At 35.2% G+C, this 19,908-nt stretch overlaps 2 protein-coding genes across 2 annotated transcripts in view; both read right to left on the bottom strand.

The window, feature by feature from the left end:
- Positions 1-19,908, bottom strand: part of GPR158 (G protein-coupled receptor 158) — a 423,375-nt gene that overhangs the window by 144,096 nt on the left and 259,371 nt on the right. The gene's annotated exons all lie outside the window — the stretch shown is intronic.
- On the bottom strand, positions 2,888-18,680 carry LOC119244764 (armadillo repeat-containing protein 3-like). Its single transcript, XM_037510730.2, has 7 exons — positions 18,523-18,680; positions 13,321-13,438; positions 11,193-11,318; positions 7,600-7,668; positions 7,188-7,363; positions 5,131-5,325; positions 2,888-3,145 (listed from the first exon to the last, which is right to left on the bottom strand). Exons 1-7 carry the CDS (start codon positions 18,568-18,570, stop codon positions 2,903-2,905), a joined length of 975 nt encoding a protein of 324 aa, XP_037366627.1. The 5' UTR covers positions 18,571-18,680; the 3' UTR covers positions 2,888-2,902.

Genomic DNA, 19,908 nt, shown 5'->3' with positions numbered 1-19,908 from the left:
TGAAATACACTGCTGAGGGTTGCAGCGGGCATGACAGGAGAGATCTGCCGCGCCATGTGGGACCCTCCCCGGTAGGCTGGGATGGAACTGGTGCTGCAGAGGCTGCGGACAGCTTCACAGCACTGCGCTCAACCACCTGCGCCACAAGGGAGGCCCATAAGCAACATTATTCATCATTACCAAATGGTGAACCCTTGATGGATGACTGAGTCAATAAAATCTGATATCTACATATATTGCATTATCATTCAGTTTTAAAAGGAAGGAAATTCTGACACATGCTACAACATGGAAGAACCCTCAGGACAACATGTAAATGAAAGAAGTCAGTCACAAAGGCTATATAACATATTTAGACTAGTCAAAATGATAGAATGAATAGTGTTTGCCAAGGAAAAGAGAAGTAAAGACTTACAGTTTTGTGTGGTACAGAATGTGAGTTTTGCAAAAATAAATAAACACATAAGTTATGGGGTAAGAGGGAAAATGGCATCTAAGCAGGGAACCTGCTTTGCTCTGAAAGTAGTTCAGAGAAGTACTGTACCCAGAGAATCCTGTGACTTGGAGCAAGACTAAAGCACCTTGGCCCATTGGAGACTAATGTAGACTATGCACCATGGCATAGGGGACACTAAAGAAATTCAACTTTATGCAACAAAAGGTGGGTGGAGAGAGATACCTAGATACTGTGGCTGGGGTGGGAGCCAGCAGGAAAACCTGTACTATGACTGGCTGGCAACCCTGGGCAGGAGAGAGCTGATTGATGTGGAGAGGCACACCCTTAGCTAAGGAGAGATACATACTTAAGTGCTGGGGTAAGTCAAACAGCCAAGTCTCCAGTGAAGAAAATAGGATACAAAACTGAGCTCACTGTCCCCCAACCCCTCCAGACTCCAGTTGATCCTCTGAAGCCACACTGAAACTGTGGCCCCAGGCAATAGAGATGTTGAGTCTAGAAACCAAGAGAGAGGGGCTTATCAGTGGTATACATACATGAGTAACCCCACACACTGCTTTCACCAGTGACTGGACGCCTTCAAATCCCTCGCCCACCCACTGACTCAGCTGTTGCAGATCAGTTCTCCCCTACATACAAATCACTGAAACAAGCCAGGAAAAGCTTTAAAAGAGAAAAAAAAATCCCATAGCACCATCTACTGGAAAAGTGGAAGTTCAGCACACTTAGGACACTAAAAAATAGCAAATGGACAAGAAGCAAAACAGATGAATGGAAAATATATAGCATGGCACCAAGAGTCCTCAAAGGAATATCTTACCACAAAGAGAGAACAAATCTCCAGAATCAAACTACAAAGACATGGAAGATATTTTCTTCCTATCATATATAGAATTCAAAATTGCCATGATAAAAAATTCAAAGAAAAAAATGTAAAAAAAAACCACAGAAAGTTCATTAAAGATATACAAGAAAAATCAGAAAAACAAGTATGCTGAGAAATGAAATTAATGATCAAAAGATAGGAATTGAAGCTTTACATATAAAAAAATGGAAATGCAGAATTTAAAAAAGAGGAGACAAAGAGGAGACAAAGAGAATTCTGGAAAAAGCAATAGAAGTAAAATTGACTGACTGGAAGATTGAGTTGGTGACCTGAGAAATAGTAATGCACAGAGAATACAGAAGTGGGAGTACAAAGAGTAGAAAGAGAATACATAGAAAGAAAAAATGCATAAACTCTGAAAATATTTCAACTCCATGAAGAAAGGTAAACAAGGATGATGGGTATTCTAGAAGGGGAAGTGAGAGAAAAGGGAACAGAGAATGCATTCAAAGAAATAATAGAGGAAAACTTCTCAAAGCTGGAAAAGTAGCTAGATACACAAGTTCATGAAACTTAAAAGAATGCTTGGTTTCATTAATGTAATGACACATACACCATACATATACTTGTGACTTTTCAAGAGTTCTAGATAAATATTGCAGCTGGCTAGTGGGGAGAAACAGATAACCTACAAACATACCCCCATTAGGCTTATATCTGATTTCTCTGTGGAAATACATAGGCAAAGTGAGAATAGAATAATGTATTCAAACTACCTAAAGATAAAAACTGCCTGCTAGAAATACTGTATTGTGCAAGACTCTCTTTCAGTTATGAGGGAGAAATAAAGGCCTTCTGAGACAAACAGAAGCTTAAGGAATTTACAAACACCTCCAGTGAAGAGCAATTAAAATTAGCTCTCATGCCTAATTCAAAGAGAAGAACATTCATAAAGTACTGAACAAAGAAATAAAGAGAAACAGAAAACTAAGGACTAAATGAAGCCTATGACCCTTATATATCAATAATCACCCAAAATGTGAATGAATTAAACTCACCAATCAAATGACCTAGAGGGCTTGCTGGAACAGAAAGCAAAATCCAACATGCTGCTGTCTTAGGAAAATGTACCTGAGCTCCAAAGAGAAACACAGGCTCAAAGTAAAGCGTTGTAAAACAATCTTACAAGCAAATGGGACCAATAGAAAGGTAAGAACAGGCATCCATATATTACACAAAATAGACAGTGCTAAAAAAGGGAACAAGAGACAGGACACTATATAATGATTAAGGCACTTTACATTAGAAAGACATACACTCATTAATATGTATTCACGAAATGTAGGATCATCAAAATATATAAGGTAAAAATTATGAAATCTTTAAACGGACATTGGTAGTTAACAATAGTGGTGGGGACTTCAAACCCCACTTTCACCAATGGACAGATCAACTAGACAGAAATAAAGTAGGAAACAATAACCTTATACATAGAATTAGACCACATGGATTACTTTAGCTCACTAGCATTGAGATGAGTTTGGTCTTAATAGTTTGTATAGTAACATTCTTAAATGGTCACTGAAATAGCAAGCAAATATTCTAATGTTTGCTAATAATCAAAGCCACGAATACAAGAGGAAACATGTATGTTTAGTTTGTATAAAATGAGACATACAATTATATGCTGCTTTAGTGATTGCTTTTGCTGCATTCTTCTGAATATCAGGAATTGTAGAGTTTTCTGCAAATGTTAGGAGCTTCTTAAGACCCCCAGTCTGATGAATCAGCACCATAGTATCCATATCTTCAAGGCAATTGGCTATCACTAAAAGTGCTTCTATATGAAGGTCACTCAAGTCCTAATAATAAAAGCAAACACAACTTTAGAGAATTGTACTAAAAGAAATTTATACTTTCATATTTTACTACAGGAAGAACTGAGGTCAGTCAGAATATAAAGTAATTAAGTTTTTGGTGAGGCCTAAGGAAATAGCTCTATTTGCTTCAAAGTAACATCACAGCCTCTAGAGCCCAGAGGTATACCCACAAATATATAGATATTTAATCTACGATAAAAGAGCCAAGCATATACACTGGAAAAAGGAAAGTCTCTTCAATAAACAATGTTTGAAAAGTGGACAGCCACATGCAAAAGAATGAAACTAAACCACTATCACATACCATCCACAAAAATTAACTCAAAATGGATAAAAGGTGTGGATGTGAGACCTAAAACCATAAAATACAAAAAGAAGACATAGGCAAAACACTCCACAATATTGACTTCAGTGATGTCTTTGTGGTTTGTCTCCAACAGCAAGGACAACAAGAGAATATAAACAATTGGGACTACATCAAACTAAAAAATCTTCTGCATAGGGAAAGAAACTTTCAGTAAAACAAAAAGACAGCCTACTGAATGGGGGAAAACATTTGCTCACCATCTATCCTACAAGGGGCTCATACAAAATGTACAAAGAGTGCCTCCCCTGGTGGCGCAGGCGGTTGAGTGCAGTGTTGTGAAGGTGTCTGCAGCCTCTGCAGTGCTGGTTCCATCCTTGCCAGCAGGCGAGGGTCCCACCTGGCACTGCAGACCTCTCCTGTCGTACCCGCTGCTCCCCTCAGCAGTGTCTTTGGTCCGTCTGCCTGTTCTTTTCCCCGCTCTGTCTCTGGTGAATTCTCTCGTCCTCCCGCACATCTGGCCTGTACCCCGGTTCTTGTATAAATAAATAAATCTTTAAAAAAAATACAAAAATGTACAAAGAACTCATATAATTCAACAAAAACAACGCAATCAAAACATGGTAAAAGATCTAAATAGACTCTTCCCCAAAGAAAACATAGCTAGCCAAGAGGCACATGAAAAACTGCTCATCATCAAGTATTCCCTGGGAAACACAAATCAAAACCACAATGAAATATCACCTCACACATGTAAGAATGGCCCATATAAAAAAGATAGGAAAGAACAAGTGTTGGTGAGGACGTTGGAAAAAAGGAACCTTTCTATATCATCTGAGGAATGTAGATTGGTCCAACTCCCATGCTAGTATGGGGATTTCTCAAAATATTAAAAATATTCTATATCATGCAGTAATTCCACTCCTACATATATACATGAAAACAGAAACACTAAATAAAAGAGAAATACACATTCCTATGTCATCGCAGCATTATTTACAATAGCCAACCATGGTAACAACTGAAGTGCCCAAAACAGATGAGTGGATGGAAGAGTATATTTATACACAATGGAAGAGTACTCAGCTATTAAAAAAGATAAGCTCTTGACATTTGTTATAATATGGATAGAATTGAAGATGATTATGATAAGTGAAAAAAGTCTAAAGGAGAAAGAAAAATACCAGATTTGTCATTTATATGTGGAATATAAAGCTATAAGGCAAAAGTTCAGATAAAATCAAACCAACAACAAACTCTAGAAGTCTGACTAGAGCTGAGGCTACCAGTGGGAGAGGGAGAGTCGGAAGGGAGAGTGAGCACAGTGGACTAGGGTGGAGGATTATGGGTGGAGGACTATGGGTGTTTTGCTGGTGGGTGTGCTGTGGCTAAACACACCTGAAGGGGGAGAGCCTGTACCTCTAAAACATCAATAACACTGTAAGACAATGTTACCTCAATAAGAAAGGAAAAATTATCTTAAAATGACCTAATTCATTTGATTTAATCATGCTGATAAACTGTGTCACATAAAGCAAATATATCCATTATATTTAATATCATGCTTAAATAGAATATGATTTCATTCAAAAATATTCCACAATTTATAACAACTTTCAGGAGATTTATTTCCTCATAGAGAGCTGAATGAATGACACAATACCTTACTTTCTAGGATCTTAATAAGTTGGTCCACTCCTTGATAGTCTCTTAGTATTACTCGTGACTCCTTATCATTTGTAATAACACCTAAGGTTTTGAGAGCCAACAGCTGAATAACTGGATATTCTGAATTCAAGAGCTCTAATATAGGAGGGATTGCATTTAGCTCTGGAAGTGTAGCTCGACACTGAAAATCCTGCCATGAGAAACAAATGATCAAGATAAAGCAACTTTTAAGGAACTATACCATCTCAAAATGAAGAAATTCTATTTTCTAACATAGACATTATAAATTATAATTTCCCATCTTTTATTCCAGATGTCTTTCAAAAATTCATAAAAATAGGGAACCCTCAAACGACAATCCAAAGTATTCATTTTAATGGTGCAGACATTGTCAATAAAAAGAGATAGATATGATCTATGACTTTTGCAATATCTATTCATTTATTACACAACAAATTCCTATTACTATAAGTAACATTATAATAAAATCTATGCATAATACAATTCTTTTCATACTCTACATCTTGTTTCAAATAGCATTTGAGAAAATTAAATGATGGCATCAATTCCTTATTCTCTTCATCCAAATGGCCTGTTTGTGAAATGCTCATACGCAGATAGTGCCACTGGCAGGCCCTGTGCATGCAAACTGACAACAGGTTTATCTCTGACGCTGACCTTTGTTTAATACACATACAATATGAAGGGGTCTTTTGTCTGTAATTCTGTGTGATTGGTGGGGAGAGGGGTTGGGTGGAGTGAGCAATGAAGAATATAAGGCAAACCACAAAGAAAAGCCCCAAACTGACTGCTAAATCATAACATTTTGAGTGAAACCATGTAAAAAGAATATTAAAAGTGGAAAAGGCCCCACTTATAGCTTACCTTTCCTGTTTCTACCCTTCCACTGATCTCTAATATTTAACTTTCTTCAGACGTAAAAGTTGCAGTTTGCTGTTTGTTATGAATTGAATTATGTGAAAAGTAACATAACCAGAGAAAGCCGAGAAGAAAAAAACTGCTTCACTAATATCTTTAAACTGTAGTTAACCCTTGGACTAGATCAATCCACCAACATTCCAAGACCCAGCAAGGGGACTATCCAGTTTGAAAGAAGTGATAAGGAGAACTTTACCCTTCTTTTGTTGTGTGACCCCTTCCACCTGTCCACTTACCTTGTGTCTCCTTCATTTGACCATTAACTCACCTCACCCATGACCTCATCCTCCATGACCTCACTCTTCTTTCTCTCTCTATAAAAACCTCCCTGGGTCCCTCTTCTGGACATATTTCAGGTTTCTGCCTAAATCTGTGTACCTCAATCTTCAATTCTTTGCTATCCCCAAATAAACACATTTCAGCTTGCCCATTCTCCCTGCCATTCTCTGGTTGAAGGTTAGTGATTATAGCAACTTGGAACTGTGACCACGGAGTTCACTTTGGATATCAATAAATACAATACAGCACTCCCTTATGATATTCTCAATAACATCTTTTCTCTAGCTTACTCAATTGTAAAAATACAGCATATAATACATACAACTATAAAATATAAGCTAATCAACTACTTGGATTTTCAGTAAGACTTCAGTCAACAGCAAGCTATCAGCAGTTAAGTTTGGGGGGGAGAGTGGAAAGCTGTATTTGGATTTTTGATTAGGAGAGTTGGCACCCCTAATTCCCACATTGTTTAAGGGTGAACTGTATACCCCACATGCTTGGATCACCTAGCTAGATCAATATGTAGTTGCCCAGGTCAAACTAGCTCAATATAAAGATTTCCTGTTTCAGAATAAATGCATTTTATCTGCCTTATTTGATAAGTCATTCTATTCTTTTACATGAAATATGTTTCTCAAAATCTCTTTCAATGGGAAACAGATAATGTGAAAAATGAAAAGTATCTATACTAAATGTATTTTTTCTCTGAATAACTACTAAATAGAACCAAGAAGAACTGGTGAGTTTTAAAAAGTTTTTCCTTTTTTTATGCAAAAAAATATATTCTATAATCAGCTTTTGTCAAAACACAGTCTCAGAACTTGCTCTTACCTGGACCAAGTTGTAAATGCACTCAATAGAATTCTTCTTCACATCAGGGTCAGGGCTGCTCAATAGTCTGATGAGTGGCTCTAATCCGCCGTATTCAAATATTTGCACTTTACTGGTGTACTCAGCAGACATGTTTGCTAGGCAAAGACTAGCAAACTCATGGATAATTACTTCTTCTGTATATCAAAATAAAGAGCACGAGTATGCTAAATTCTCATTCAACCACTCCACTACGGCATGCTTAGAAAACGAAAGCTCCACAAATTATACCTGGGTTGGAGCCCAACTTGGTTTGAGAAATTTTAATGATAATTCATAATTTTATTTCATAAACTATTTTCAGTAAGCAGTTTACACAAATGTAAAAAATAAACCAGTTCATTTTTTAAATAGCGATAAGATGCAAAGTTACCTTCTGGAGCCAGCTGAGCAATAACAAAACTCAAGATATCCAACTCCCTTAACAATTTTTTAACATCACCTACAAAGAATAGAATATCAGTGTTTGTTAATAATAACAATGGCTGTGTGTTCAATGGGCTTTATGAGAGAGGTACTATTATCACCTAGTTTTACAGATCAGGGTAAAAACTACACAGGAAGTAAGCGCTGGGGTCAAATGTCATGCCCAGGTCTGTCTGGCTCCACAGTTTTTAGCTCACATAGCATTTCAGAGGAGTCTCTCCTAGTATTCTTAGTGTTAACTAGATAGTTAATACTAACTAGTGTTAACTCTATATTCCAGTTGATCTTATCCCTTTTTACCCTACTTTATTTTCTTCATCCACTATACAATTGAAGAAGCCAAGCATTTTACGAATATCATTAGATAGTCAAATGATAGGTCATTTAATTTCCAGTAATGGTTTCACTTTATTTCAACCAATTCATGGTATCAAAATAAAATTCTTATAAGTTCATTCATCATATCTGAGCTCCCACGACTCAGTGGAGACCTTGAAGGTAGCAAAGCTCTTTCTGTGTCTATGTTATGCTGCCACAGGCACTAGGCTCACAGCCCAAGTGGCCAGAGTGTGGTTCAACAGGTCTCAAAGAGCCATCTATTTGACATCCAAATGTAATGCAATTTTTTATATTTAGGGTTCACAGACTCCTTTAGAAACTTATGGAATTCATTTGTGAGCCCTGCTCAGAAAATATGCAATTTGGAGGATTTCACAGGTTATAAACACCTCATATATTAGAAGATTTGAATACTAACTAAAATGAATAATAGAAATTAAGTACAAAAACAAACAAGAAAAAAGTCTCAGAGACCTAGACTTAAAAATTGGAAAATATAAGCATAAACAATAAATTAAAACTCTTATTTCCAAAGGAGATACAATCTCTCCCAAAATCACCTTGAAGGAGAACCTGAATTATGTACATTAATGTTTAGGATCCTAAAACTTATGGTGAATAATACGTCTGCTAAACTATGAATCAGAGAATAAGGTTCGAATTCCAGCTCCAATCTTAGTTCTGCTACTAGTCAGCTGAATGATTTTGGGCAAGGCACTTAATCCTTTGAGGGATCATTTCTATTTTTAAAATGAGGTATTGTACAAGAAGTATTTACAAAGCACAAATAGTATTTCTTGATGTGTAAACAGAATAGACTTATGAAAAATTAAAATATTTCCCTTTCTGTGTTATAAGTACATCAGTATTGCACTAAAACAGAGTCTACAAAAAACTCTAAGATAAATTTATGAAGTCTCTCAATACAAATGATTACTGCCTTATTTTAACTATTTTGTGTTTTAGTTGCCTCATATGTAAAGGGAATAACAACAACAACAACCTCATTAAATGATTTAATATATAAACAGCACATAGAACAATGTCTGGCACACTGGAAGTGCTATTTAAATGATGACTATTGTAATCTAGGTTGGTGAAAAATATGCCCTCCTCCTAAAGTCACCCGCAGAAATAGGAACACAGAACCTTGGCCTGGCGCAAAACCACCATCAGAGAACCTGCAGTAGCTGCCAGAACCCCTTCCACTAACAACACAGCAAAGTCTCATCAGCCCAGAACCCGTGCACACACTGCAGGCGCAGTCCTGCAGTCTACAGTGCAGGCCATGATGGCCCAGGTACCACGTGAAACTCTCCTCCACTTCCAGCAAACCTCCACCCTTACTGTCTCTGATGGAGGTTTTGTACAACTGCCTGGACACAGTGCTGACACCATGGAGGAGGAGAACCCACCGCCACTGCCTAACACGGGGCCAGAGAAAGTGAGGTGGGTCTGGGAAGGGGGAGAAAGTTGGGAGGAGGAATCTGAGCTGTGCTATTGCTAAGAAATGTAAGGGGGGGGGAAAAACAGGGTGAATTTATCCATGTGCCATGATAGAGTAAGTAGTTTATTTCTGGCAGCCTCGGTGGAGGTTAATGTTCCTTCCCCACCAGAAATGTCTTATTTATTATTAACAACAAGGCTCTGATAGGCTAACTAAAAAATCAATCATGTTAATGTTTTTATTTATTTATTTAAATTTTATTTTTATATTCCCCATACAATTACAACCCCCTTATTTTGACCCCAACCCCTCCTTTCCCCCCCCCCCACCCCCCATAGAGGGTATCTGGTTCATAGTTGTTTGTTGATTTTGATATTTCCTTTCTTATAGTTATTCTTTTTCCTGGTCCCTTATTTAAGTTTTCTAGATTCCTGCTATGAGTGAGACCATCCGGTATTTTTCTTTTTCTTTCTGGCTTATTTTGCTGAGCATGATCCCTTCCAGCTCCACCCATGTTGCTGCAAATTGCATGTGTTTATCTTTTTTGAATGCTGAGTAATATTCCATGGTGTATATGTACCACATCTTCTTGATCCAGTCATCTATTTTTGGGCATTTGGGTGGTTTCCAAAGCTTAGCTATTGTAAACAGTGCTGCTATAAACATAGGGGTGCAGGTGTTCTTTGGAATTGATGTTTCTGTGTCCTTTGGGTAAATACCTAGGAGTGGAAATGCTGGATCATATGGAAGCTCTATGTTTAGTAGGTCCAGAAATCTCCACACAGCTCTCCATAGTGGTTGGACCAGTTTGCACTCCCACCAACAGTGCAGGAGAGTTCCTTTTTCTCCACAACCTCACCAACATTTGTTGTTGCTAGTTTTTTTTAATATGTGCCATTCTCACTGGTGTAAGATGGTATCTCATTGTGGTTTTGATTTGCATTTCCCTGATTACAAGTGATGTTGAACATTTTTTCATATGCCTGTTGGCCATTTGCATTTCCTCTTCAGAGAAGTTTCTTTTTAGTTCTGCCCATTTCTTGACTGGATTATTTTCTTTGTTTTTGTTGAGTCTCATCAGCTCTTTGTAGATTTTTGTGATCAGTCCTTTATCATTAGTGTTGTGTGCAAAAATGTTCTCCCAGTCGGTGGGGTTTCTCTTTGTTTTTGTTATTGTCTCTTTTGCTGTGCAGAAGCTCTTTAATTTGATGTAGTCCCAGCTGTTTATCTTTGCCTTCACTATCACTGCTTTGGGTGATGTGTCTGTAAAGATGTCTTTGATGTGCATATCACGTAGTGTTTCGCCTATATTTCCTTCTATGTATTTTATGGTTTCAGGTCTTATGCAATTGTATGGGGAATATAAAAATAAAATTAAAATTAAAAAAATAATTCTTTCTTTCCTCCTTCATTTACTATGAAATCCACAGGAGTATAAATTACATTGAAGCACACACATTATATTATAGTAACTCAAGGAAAAAAATCTTTTAATTTTAAGAAAAATCTTTTAATTTTAAGAGACAGTGATTGATGCACCAACTGGTCCACATGGATATATTTGCACATATTTTTATAATAAAAAATATTTTCCTCAATACATGAAATCATATATTTGTTGCATTATACTTCCTTAACTTTTATCATTAAAGTTACCTTAAATAAAATTAAAATGAGTCTCTTAAAGTTAAATGAAAAAGAAGGATAGTGCTTTACATGAGATTATTCCACTATTTTTTAAAGTTGATACTTACTATTAGAAGTCAGGATTCCAAATATCATATTAGCGTTTCTTCTGACAATTTTGTCTTCATGGGTGAGCAGTTTAGTTAAAGGTTCCACAGCTCCAAGTTCAAAGAGGGTTGCTTTATTTTCCTCACCTGACATTACAGATAAAAGAAAATCATTCATGGGCACCAAGATCATCAAATTTCTTTGTGTAATTCCAATTTTTTTCTTGCCATTTACCTTTCACATTCCTTTGCTTCCACATTTATTCCTCTCAGAATAAACTTGTAACTTTAATTATACATTGCTCCACTAAGACACATTTATCATTTTTTAAAATGATAGTATATATTCTAATTTCATGACTGGAGTAAAGAATTTTCAAAATTAATAACATGCCCTCTTACATTACCTATTTTTATTCATTTCAGTGGATTTATTGAGATTTGATTCACATTCAATTAGTATATATTTAATGAGAACAATTTGCTAAGTATTGATATGTTTTGACACCCATGAAATCACCACCATTTATAAGATAACATTACCTAATACTCCCAAAAGTGTCCTTTTGACATTTTGTAACTCTCCATTTCCATAAATTACTCTGCATTTCCTATAACTTTATAATAGAATAATGAGTATGCAATGTGTAGTCACTATTAATTCATTTTGTTCACTCACTCTTACATTGTAAATTAATCTTTCATCGGACTGAAGTGCGTATTTATTTCATATGGATCTCTCATTCTTCAAGAACTGCTTCTTGAAAGGTCTGTTTTTCCTACACTGAATTGCTTTTATACTTTTTGAAAAAGTTGTCACCATATATGTGGGTCTCTGTTCTATTCCTTTGACTTGTTTATCTTTGTGCTAATAACAATATATTATCGTACTTGAAAAAACAGTTTTGAATCTGATAATGCAAACTCTTCAGCTTTGTTATTTTTCAAAGTTGTTTTGACTGACTTAGAATATTTGCATTCCTATGCATATAATAAATTGAATAATTTTCCTATTTCTAAAAAAAAAAACTTGCTAAAACTTTGGTAGTAATTGCACTGAACCCACGATCAATTTGGGGAGAAATGATATCCTTACAACTGACATCTTCTACTGCACGAACACAGCATCTATTCCCATTCATTTAGAATTTAATTTCTTCCAGAAATATTTTATAATTTTTAATATGTAGGTCTTTTATATATTTTGTCACATTTACTCTACATATTTCAAATATTTTGGTGCTATCATATTTCATGTCTTTTTCTAAGCTACCAGAATTTCTACATTGCTAGTATGTAGAAAAGCTATTGACTTTTGAATTTTGATTTTGTGTCCTGCAATTTTGCTCATTTATTAGTTCTAGTACCTTTTCTATAGATTCAATAGAAATATATATGTATATATATAAAATAGCATGTAATTTTTTAAAAGTCAACTGGAGATACTTGTACTTCTTTTTTAATCTTCATGCATTTTTATAAATTTTTCTTTCCTGATTACATTGACTAGACCCTTCTATACAATGCTGAAGAAAAGTAGTAAAAGCAGACACTCTTCTTGCTCCTAATCTGAGGTGGAAAGCATTCAGTCTTTCACCACTAAATATCAGATCATGTAGCCAGAAGTATTTCATAAATACCTGCTATTGTATGGTAGAAGTTTGTGTCTACTCTTACTTTGCTGAAATATTTTTTCAGGAGTGGGTGTTAGATTTGATAAAATATAGTTTTATATTTATTGAAATGATATGATTTTTCTTTCAAAAATATGGAGTACTAATTTCTAGTACTGTTGTTACAAATTGCCACAAGTTTAATAACTTTAAATATAAATTTGTTATCTTATATAAAGCCATATATAAAACAGAGATTTGTTATCTATGATCTGAAAGTCAGAAGTCTGAAATAGGTCTCGATAAGTGTTGTCAAGGCTATGTTTCTTGAAGCTCCAGGGGAGAATTCATTTCCTTTTCTGTATCTGTGAGCAAGATACATTATTTTCAGGTAGTGCATTAAATGATAGCCTGGTTTTCAGAAAGAATTTATCTGACAATAAGTAAGTTAATAACTAGGGAGAAAAGTATCCATTATGTAGTAAAGATTTTAAGAAATTAATGAAATAGAAAGATAAACTGAAAAAAATCCAAACCTTTCAAAGCAAATCTATAAATTGCTTCACATGCTTTTGCCAAAATTTCTTCTTCTGGAGAATTAAGCATTAATACAACAGTTGCTAAATTTTTGCTTTCAATTATTAATGGATCAAACTGAAATGCAGAAAGAAAAATATAAGACTCATCTTTGAACATTAAAACTCACTTAAAAATGAATGTTGTTTTCAAAGTTAAAGAGAATATAATCTTATAAAACAGATGTGGTTACTTCCCACTAAGTTTATTGTCAGGCTTTTATTTTAAAAACTACTGATAGACAATTCTTAACATAGGTGGCTTTGGATTTCCTGGAGTACGGCATGAAAAGGAAAGAATTTTGGGGTCTAATTGCTCCAGTCTCAATTTAATCATATGGAATCAAACACTTAAGCTGCGAGAATTTCAGCTTCTCTTTCTGTACAACGGGTTTAAAATAACTATCTCAACACATAGAGGGGAGCACTGAAGATCACATACATGTATATTACTTAGCACACTCTAGCCATGTGACACCTCTCAGGAGTTACCACCGGGTCCTATCTGCATATCTTACTGCACTACTATAGTTAGTAGCTTCCAAATTTGTCTTCCAGTTTTCACTCTCCTTCCACATTGATTTTTTAAATACAAATCAGATGTTACTAGTCCTCTACAGCAGGCCCTTGCACAACATTGTCTCTTTCAATATTGTTGTAACATTGGTGAGAAAAATAAAATCAATCCCCTGAGGGGTCAATGTGTGCTGTGGAATGTTCATGTGGTCCCAATATCCATGTGGGTTTTCTCTGGGTAGTTCCATTTCTTCCCATCCCAAAGATCCACTGAGATCCATTGGCTTGTATAAACCATCTCAGTCTGAGTAAAAATAGGTGTTGGTGAGACTGTACCTCATGATGGAATTGCTTTCTGCTCGGGATTGGGTCCCACCTTGCATCCCAGATGCAATCCCTGAAACTGAACTAGAATAAGTGAGTTGGAAAACGAATGAAGACAATCTATCCTCACAGGCCCTTTGAAACTCAACTGATCTTTGGAAAATCACTGTCTTAGACCATCTTTACTACTCAAGACAATTTACCTAGCATTCCTCTCCACCAACCCCTATTCAGAACAGATTTCCCTTTCCTTTTAGAAACTTACTTCACACCTCTAACATTTCAATATTTCTAAAGCTGATTTTACAAGCATGTGAATACATACATCTTGTTGAAGAATAGGAATGTCAGGATCTCAGCAAAAATTCTCAAAGTAGCAAAGGACATGAAAGTACATGTAAACAAAAACTATAGTAACTATCCCTTTATTCTCCTTCAACAGTTTAGAAAACTCCAGTGTTTTACCAAAACTTCACCTTTTCAAAAGGTGATATGGAGTAGGAGGGACTTAAAGGGAAGAATGAGACTGTGAGAGTTGTCAAAGCAGGAGAAATATCAATGTTTGGCAGAGAAAGAAGAAACTTGGCAGGACATTTGTTTCTCCTACAGAGCCTACAGCATTTTAGTAATATTTTATTTAAAAAGGCACTGAGAATAAAATAATAGCTATCACAGAATGCCACATGACTAAATAAATAATACTGAGCTATAATTACATATTCCATCTGCTCTTCCTGATCACAGTAAGACACCAACAAGCTCGTTGTGAAAGTATAATGTCAGTCTTTACAAAATAAACAATCAAAATTATTTACAAAAAGAATGAAAAAATGAAGCATTTTGGGTAAGTTTTGAATTTTTAAATGCTGTCAATTAGAGAAGCTATAGACTTAGATATCTTTATATCTCTAAGAAAATAAGACTTCTAGAATAGTGTTGTCCAATAGAACTTAAAGGATGAAAATATTTGCATTCTGCATTATCCAATATGGCAGTCAGTCACAAGTCCCATTCAACTCTTAGGCACCTGAAATGTAATTAATACAACTAAGAAACTGATTTATTAATTTTATTTTCTAATTGTTAACTTCAATTAATATAACTTCAATGAGACTAAATGGGTTAAGTGCAAAACACTTAAGAAAATGACATCTAGTTTTCTTTCTTTACAAGCAGAATCAAAGTAACATTTTTTATAGAAAGGTGAATAAGCTGAAAATTAGTTATATGTTTTTGTATATTATTTATAAATTTATACCATATTTTATAAGTTCATGATGTTTTGTTTATCTGTGATGAAGGACCAAGATGGAAAAACAAGCTCCTATGATTTGTTACTACTAGAAAAACATTTATGTAGTTCGGGCAGTATGGGACAAGAGATATGACTGCTCAGAGACTGGTGAAGAACATCTGGGAGACATTTCACTCTTCCAAGGATCCAAGCTTGGTTACCCAGGTTGCTTTGATTCAGCGCTCACCAAGATTAGTTTCATATGTTACCAGGTGAGGGAGAGGAGGTGCTGATCAACATAAAATGCTCAATTAACTTGACATTTAATCAGAGCCAGGTCATAGTCTCTTGTGAATCTAGATATTGTGGATTTTCCCAGAAAAGATCACTTACTTCTGAAATATTAGGAAAATAAAATTTCTGTGCTACTAAATTTGAAGACCTGGTCACAAATCATAACAACCACACACCAGGTCTCTGGATACTTTTGTGGCAGCTGGTCTTCCAGAGCTGATCCTTGCTTCCATGGACAGTTCATACAATCTCCTATAGTTTTGTAGAATGAGGAAGAACATCCTCAACTAAGTCAATAGTAACAGCATTTACTAAGTTCTTACCTAGCGCCAGGCACTGTCCTAAGCATCTTACATTTACCTAACTTTGCTTCATCACTATGAGTGGATGTGACATGGATCTCATTACATCCACTGGGGTTTACAGAGATTAGCCAATTTATCTCAGATCATAGATGGTGGATAACGGAGTAAGGATTCAGACTTGGTAGAGTAACTCTGGAGACTATCGTATTTACTGAATAGCTCGCCTTATACTAAACATGGTCTATGGTTTCTATTCCTGTTAGTAACTCTTTAAACATTCCATTGGAAGTTGAATTTTATTAAAGCATCAGCAACAATCTCTCAACCAGACATGGAAATGATTTGGGAAGGCAAAATGTAGCTGGACTGTTCACTCAAGAAATATCTTCCAAACATCTGGACATCTTAGCTAGTGTTCTCCTTCATGAGAAGAACAAACATGCACATAGCAATGTACATACTGGCAGTAAGAATATTTTTAAAAGCAGTGTTTTTTTTTATTTTAATCACATTACCGAACACTCTTCTTTCTGTCCCCCATTTTAATAGTAGTAGATGAAAGACTAGCAAAAATTAAAACCTTTGCAAACAATTTTTAAAAATATATAAGAAGCAAATCACCATTTAGTTGACGCTGAAAAATTTATGTTCTCAAAAAGTTATAAATTCCCTCTCAAATCTTTTTTTTATTTGTAATTTGTACAATAAAACTTTCAGAGACTTTGAAGAAGTCTCAGAATAAATTCCACATTACTTTAAATTGTTGTATATTGTTTTGAAGTACTCAAGTTAAAAAGATAGAAAAGCAACTAGATACTTGAGTACTACTCCAACAGATTTTTACAAAAAGACTGAGTAGGGGAAGTATGGCCAAACTCTTGAGAAAGATAATAACAAGAATTATTAGTAATTGTTAATATGCTTTTGGTTGCCACTATGGCTATTGGTAACAGAAGAAATAAGCTACAGTTTTGTTAATGCTGGGATTGTAATTGTTTCTCAAGTCTATGACTGTGCCCGCCAAGGAATGGAATATGGAGGACAATACCAACAAGACATTATAAAATTGCAGAAAGTGTGCTACTAGACAGTTATATTGATTACTTAGCAGTAGTTAACTCTAATTTAAAAAAATTAAAATTAAAAAGTGTTATCATCCTGCACTGAGTTCAGGAGCCAAATTTCTAGTAATAAGTTATCAATAATGCTATTTTGCTACAAAAAAAAAGTAATACAAATAGAGGTGGCAATGAAAAACTAAGAGAATTTGCACCATTTTAGGAAAATGCAAAGGTAAACAGCCAGACAAAAGAAACACTATCAGAAGACTGAACTGACTATCTCTACAGAGCTTGCCTAGACGTGGGCAGACAAGTGTTTTTGTAGCCTTTGTTCCCAAATCTTTGAAGGAGAATCATATGAGGTAGCTACTTAGGGTGTGTGTATGTGTGTGTGTGTGTGTCTAAAGGATTCCCAAAATAATATATCTTGTATACTGTTAACTATATGCCAAGCTCTGAGAAATTTCGTGCTGTTTTAATTCATACAACAAACAAAATGAGTTCAACAACACAAATCCCATTTTAGAGGTTAAGAAAAACTGAAATAACTTGGACAAATTTGCAGCTTTACCACCACAAGTCTGTAAGAGGCAGAGCTGTGACCAAGCTCACACGTGTAACCATCATGGCCCAGAGCTCTCAGGGAGATTCTGACACTCGGCTTAGGTTCCTTCAAGCTGCAAAGCCCTCTTAACGATTTTTTTTCCCCATTCACATTTTATTTGATGAAAAGCATACCAAGTGTCTGTTTCAAAATAAAGTTCTGAAGTGAAAATGTCCAAGGCCATTTTCTACTTGTAAAACAATTCTTCAGTAATTTAAAGAATGAAGATAAAACCAAGCATTTAAGTGAGAGAGATGAGGCTCTGTGCTGTCAGGAAGGCATTACTCAAGCCTCTGGCATAAAAATGAGGAGTGTAGCAATCTGGAAAACACAGGACTATTGGTCATCTTCAGACAACCTTATACTGCATATATATATATATACTGCATATATATATATACTGCATATATATATACTGCATATATATATACTGCATATATATATATATGCAGTACTATAGCACAACTTCCAATATTTTTGAAAACTCCCTTGGATAATTAACATTAATGAGAGACTGGTAAGTATAAATGTAAAGTATTTAAGAGAGTAATCAAAACTATTTATTGACTAGGCTTATAAACATGCCATCCACATAGTGGAAAAGCTAATAATTACCCCTTAATTGTGCTAATTCTGTAATGACAATGCTGTAAATTTGTGTTTATTTAATGTTAGATTTCTCTGAGTAATGTTACCATTACTCAGACTTTGGATTTCTGCCACCATACACTCATGAACATACTGGTACATGCCAAACTGTTTGAAAAACTTATTTAAAAAAAAAAAAATTGTTGATGGCAACTAGCATTCAAATCAGAAACTTACCACATCCTTATGAGGAGGTTCTGCTTCTTTCTTTATCTTTTTACCCATTCTGGAAAGAGATGCAGTCAGTGGTTAAAGTGTCCCTTCTACATTTTACATACATACACTTTCTTGGCCACCTATGTCCTCAGGAGGAGATTAATTTCTTCCTTTAAAGTTTACCTAAAAATACACAATAAGAAAATGTGTAGAATTTATTGAACTTGAACAAATATATTACCTACATCCCTATTTCAAACTCTACAATTTTTTAAACTCTGAAATTGCTGGATATTAGTCCTAGCTTCCAGTTTTAAAAGAGGAAATATATTACTAATATAACTTTTACTCACATAATAAAAATAGTCTATAGATTTATGTAGGGCTTGGGAGACAAAAATTCAAATGACTTATGAGATCTGCAAGAATGTTTTGTTACCAAAGCAGGATTTTTGTGTTCTTTCTTGCACTGATCTATCCCAAGAACAGCGTTTGGTACATGACAGGTATTCGGTATTTATAAAAGTCATTATCTCTGTATTCCCTGAAAGTAGGGATGTCTGAATTTGGTACCCAAGATCTACCAGCTCCACATTAACATTTGTGTCATTTCCCCTACCTGCAGGGCAGTTAAATATCAAGATCTTTGAGGGACCAGGCAAGCTCACTCTATGTTGCACTACTTCACACTATATAGAATATGTTAAAGGGCACCCAAATCCCTCAATAAATATGATCTCCATCATAAAAATTTTTGGAATTTTGCATGTAAAATTACCTACCAATCAGTTTGAACATTTGAAAATTGCTGCAAAATGAGAAAATTATTTTCAAATGTAATGAAATTTTAATATTAAAAACTTCGATCATAACATAATTTTCCATTTTCATATTTTTGAACCATTTTTTTTCCATCAAATCTCAACATCATAAATAGCTGTTTGCAAAGCACAGGCCCTAGAACTTGTACCTGTATTGTTTCAAGCAAACACACAGAAACTATTCTGGACAAATTAAACCTATTCTTTAATTCATTGGAATGGGCAAAAGAAATTCCGTAGCTCTTTTCTAACCAGTTCCAAGATATAACAGCCTTTGATTTGCAAAGGAATTCCTAACGAATCATATTTAAGAACCAATTAAATTATACTAGCATAAGCTGCTTAAATCATCTGATTTTCAGTCAAACTTAGTTCAGGGAAGTGGGTTTTCAGTAATTGCATGCTGAAGGCTATAAAGGATGAAAGCTTTAACATAGAGGACTATGGTGATGGAAATGTGGAAATGGTCACAGGCACTGCTGTGCGGTAGTAAGTGCTTAGCTTGTATCTTTATTAGCAATTGGATACAATAATTAATTGGGGAGAAAATTTATAGCTGACATCAGTTGAGGCAGTGAGCTTCAGA

Source organism: Talpa occidentalis, unplaced genomic scaffold (assembly GCF_014898055.3).
Source record: "Talpa occidentalis isolate TD23 unplaced genomic scaffold, MPIMG_talOcc4v2.1 talOcc4.14, whole genome shotgun sequence".
Taxonomy (NCBI): Eukaryota; Metazoa; Chordata; class Mammalia; order Eulipotyphla; family Talpidae; genus Talpa; species Talpa occidentalis.
This window is presented reverse-complemented; position numbering and strand designations above follow the sequence as displayed.

Excerpts from the sequence above, each read along its gene's own strand:
- LOC119244764 (XM_037510730.2), bottom strand. The coding sequence starts at position 18,570 with ATGGGTAAAAAGATAAAGAAAGAAGCAGAACCTCCTCATAAGGATGTG. Across the intron at positions 7,669-11,192 it reads TGGAATCCTGACTTCTAATA|GTGATGTTAAAAAATTGTTA; the intron begins GTAAGTATCAAC and ends TATTCTTTGTAG. Across the intron at positions 3,146-5,130 it reads TTAAGATCCTAGAAAGTAAG|GACTTGAGTGACCTTCATAT; the intron begins GTATTGTGTCAT and ends TTTTATTATTAG.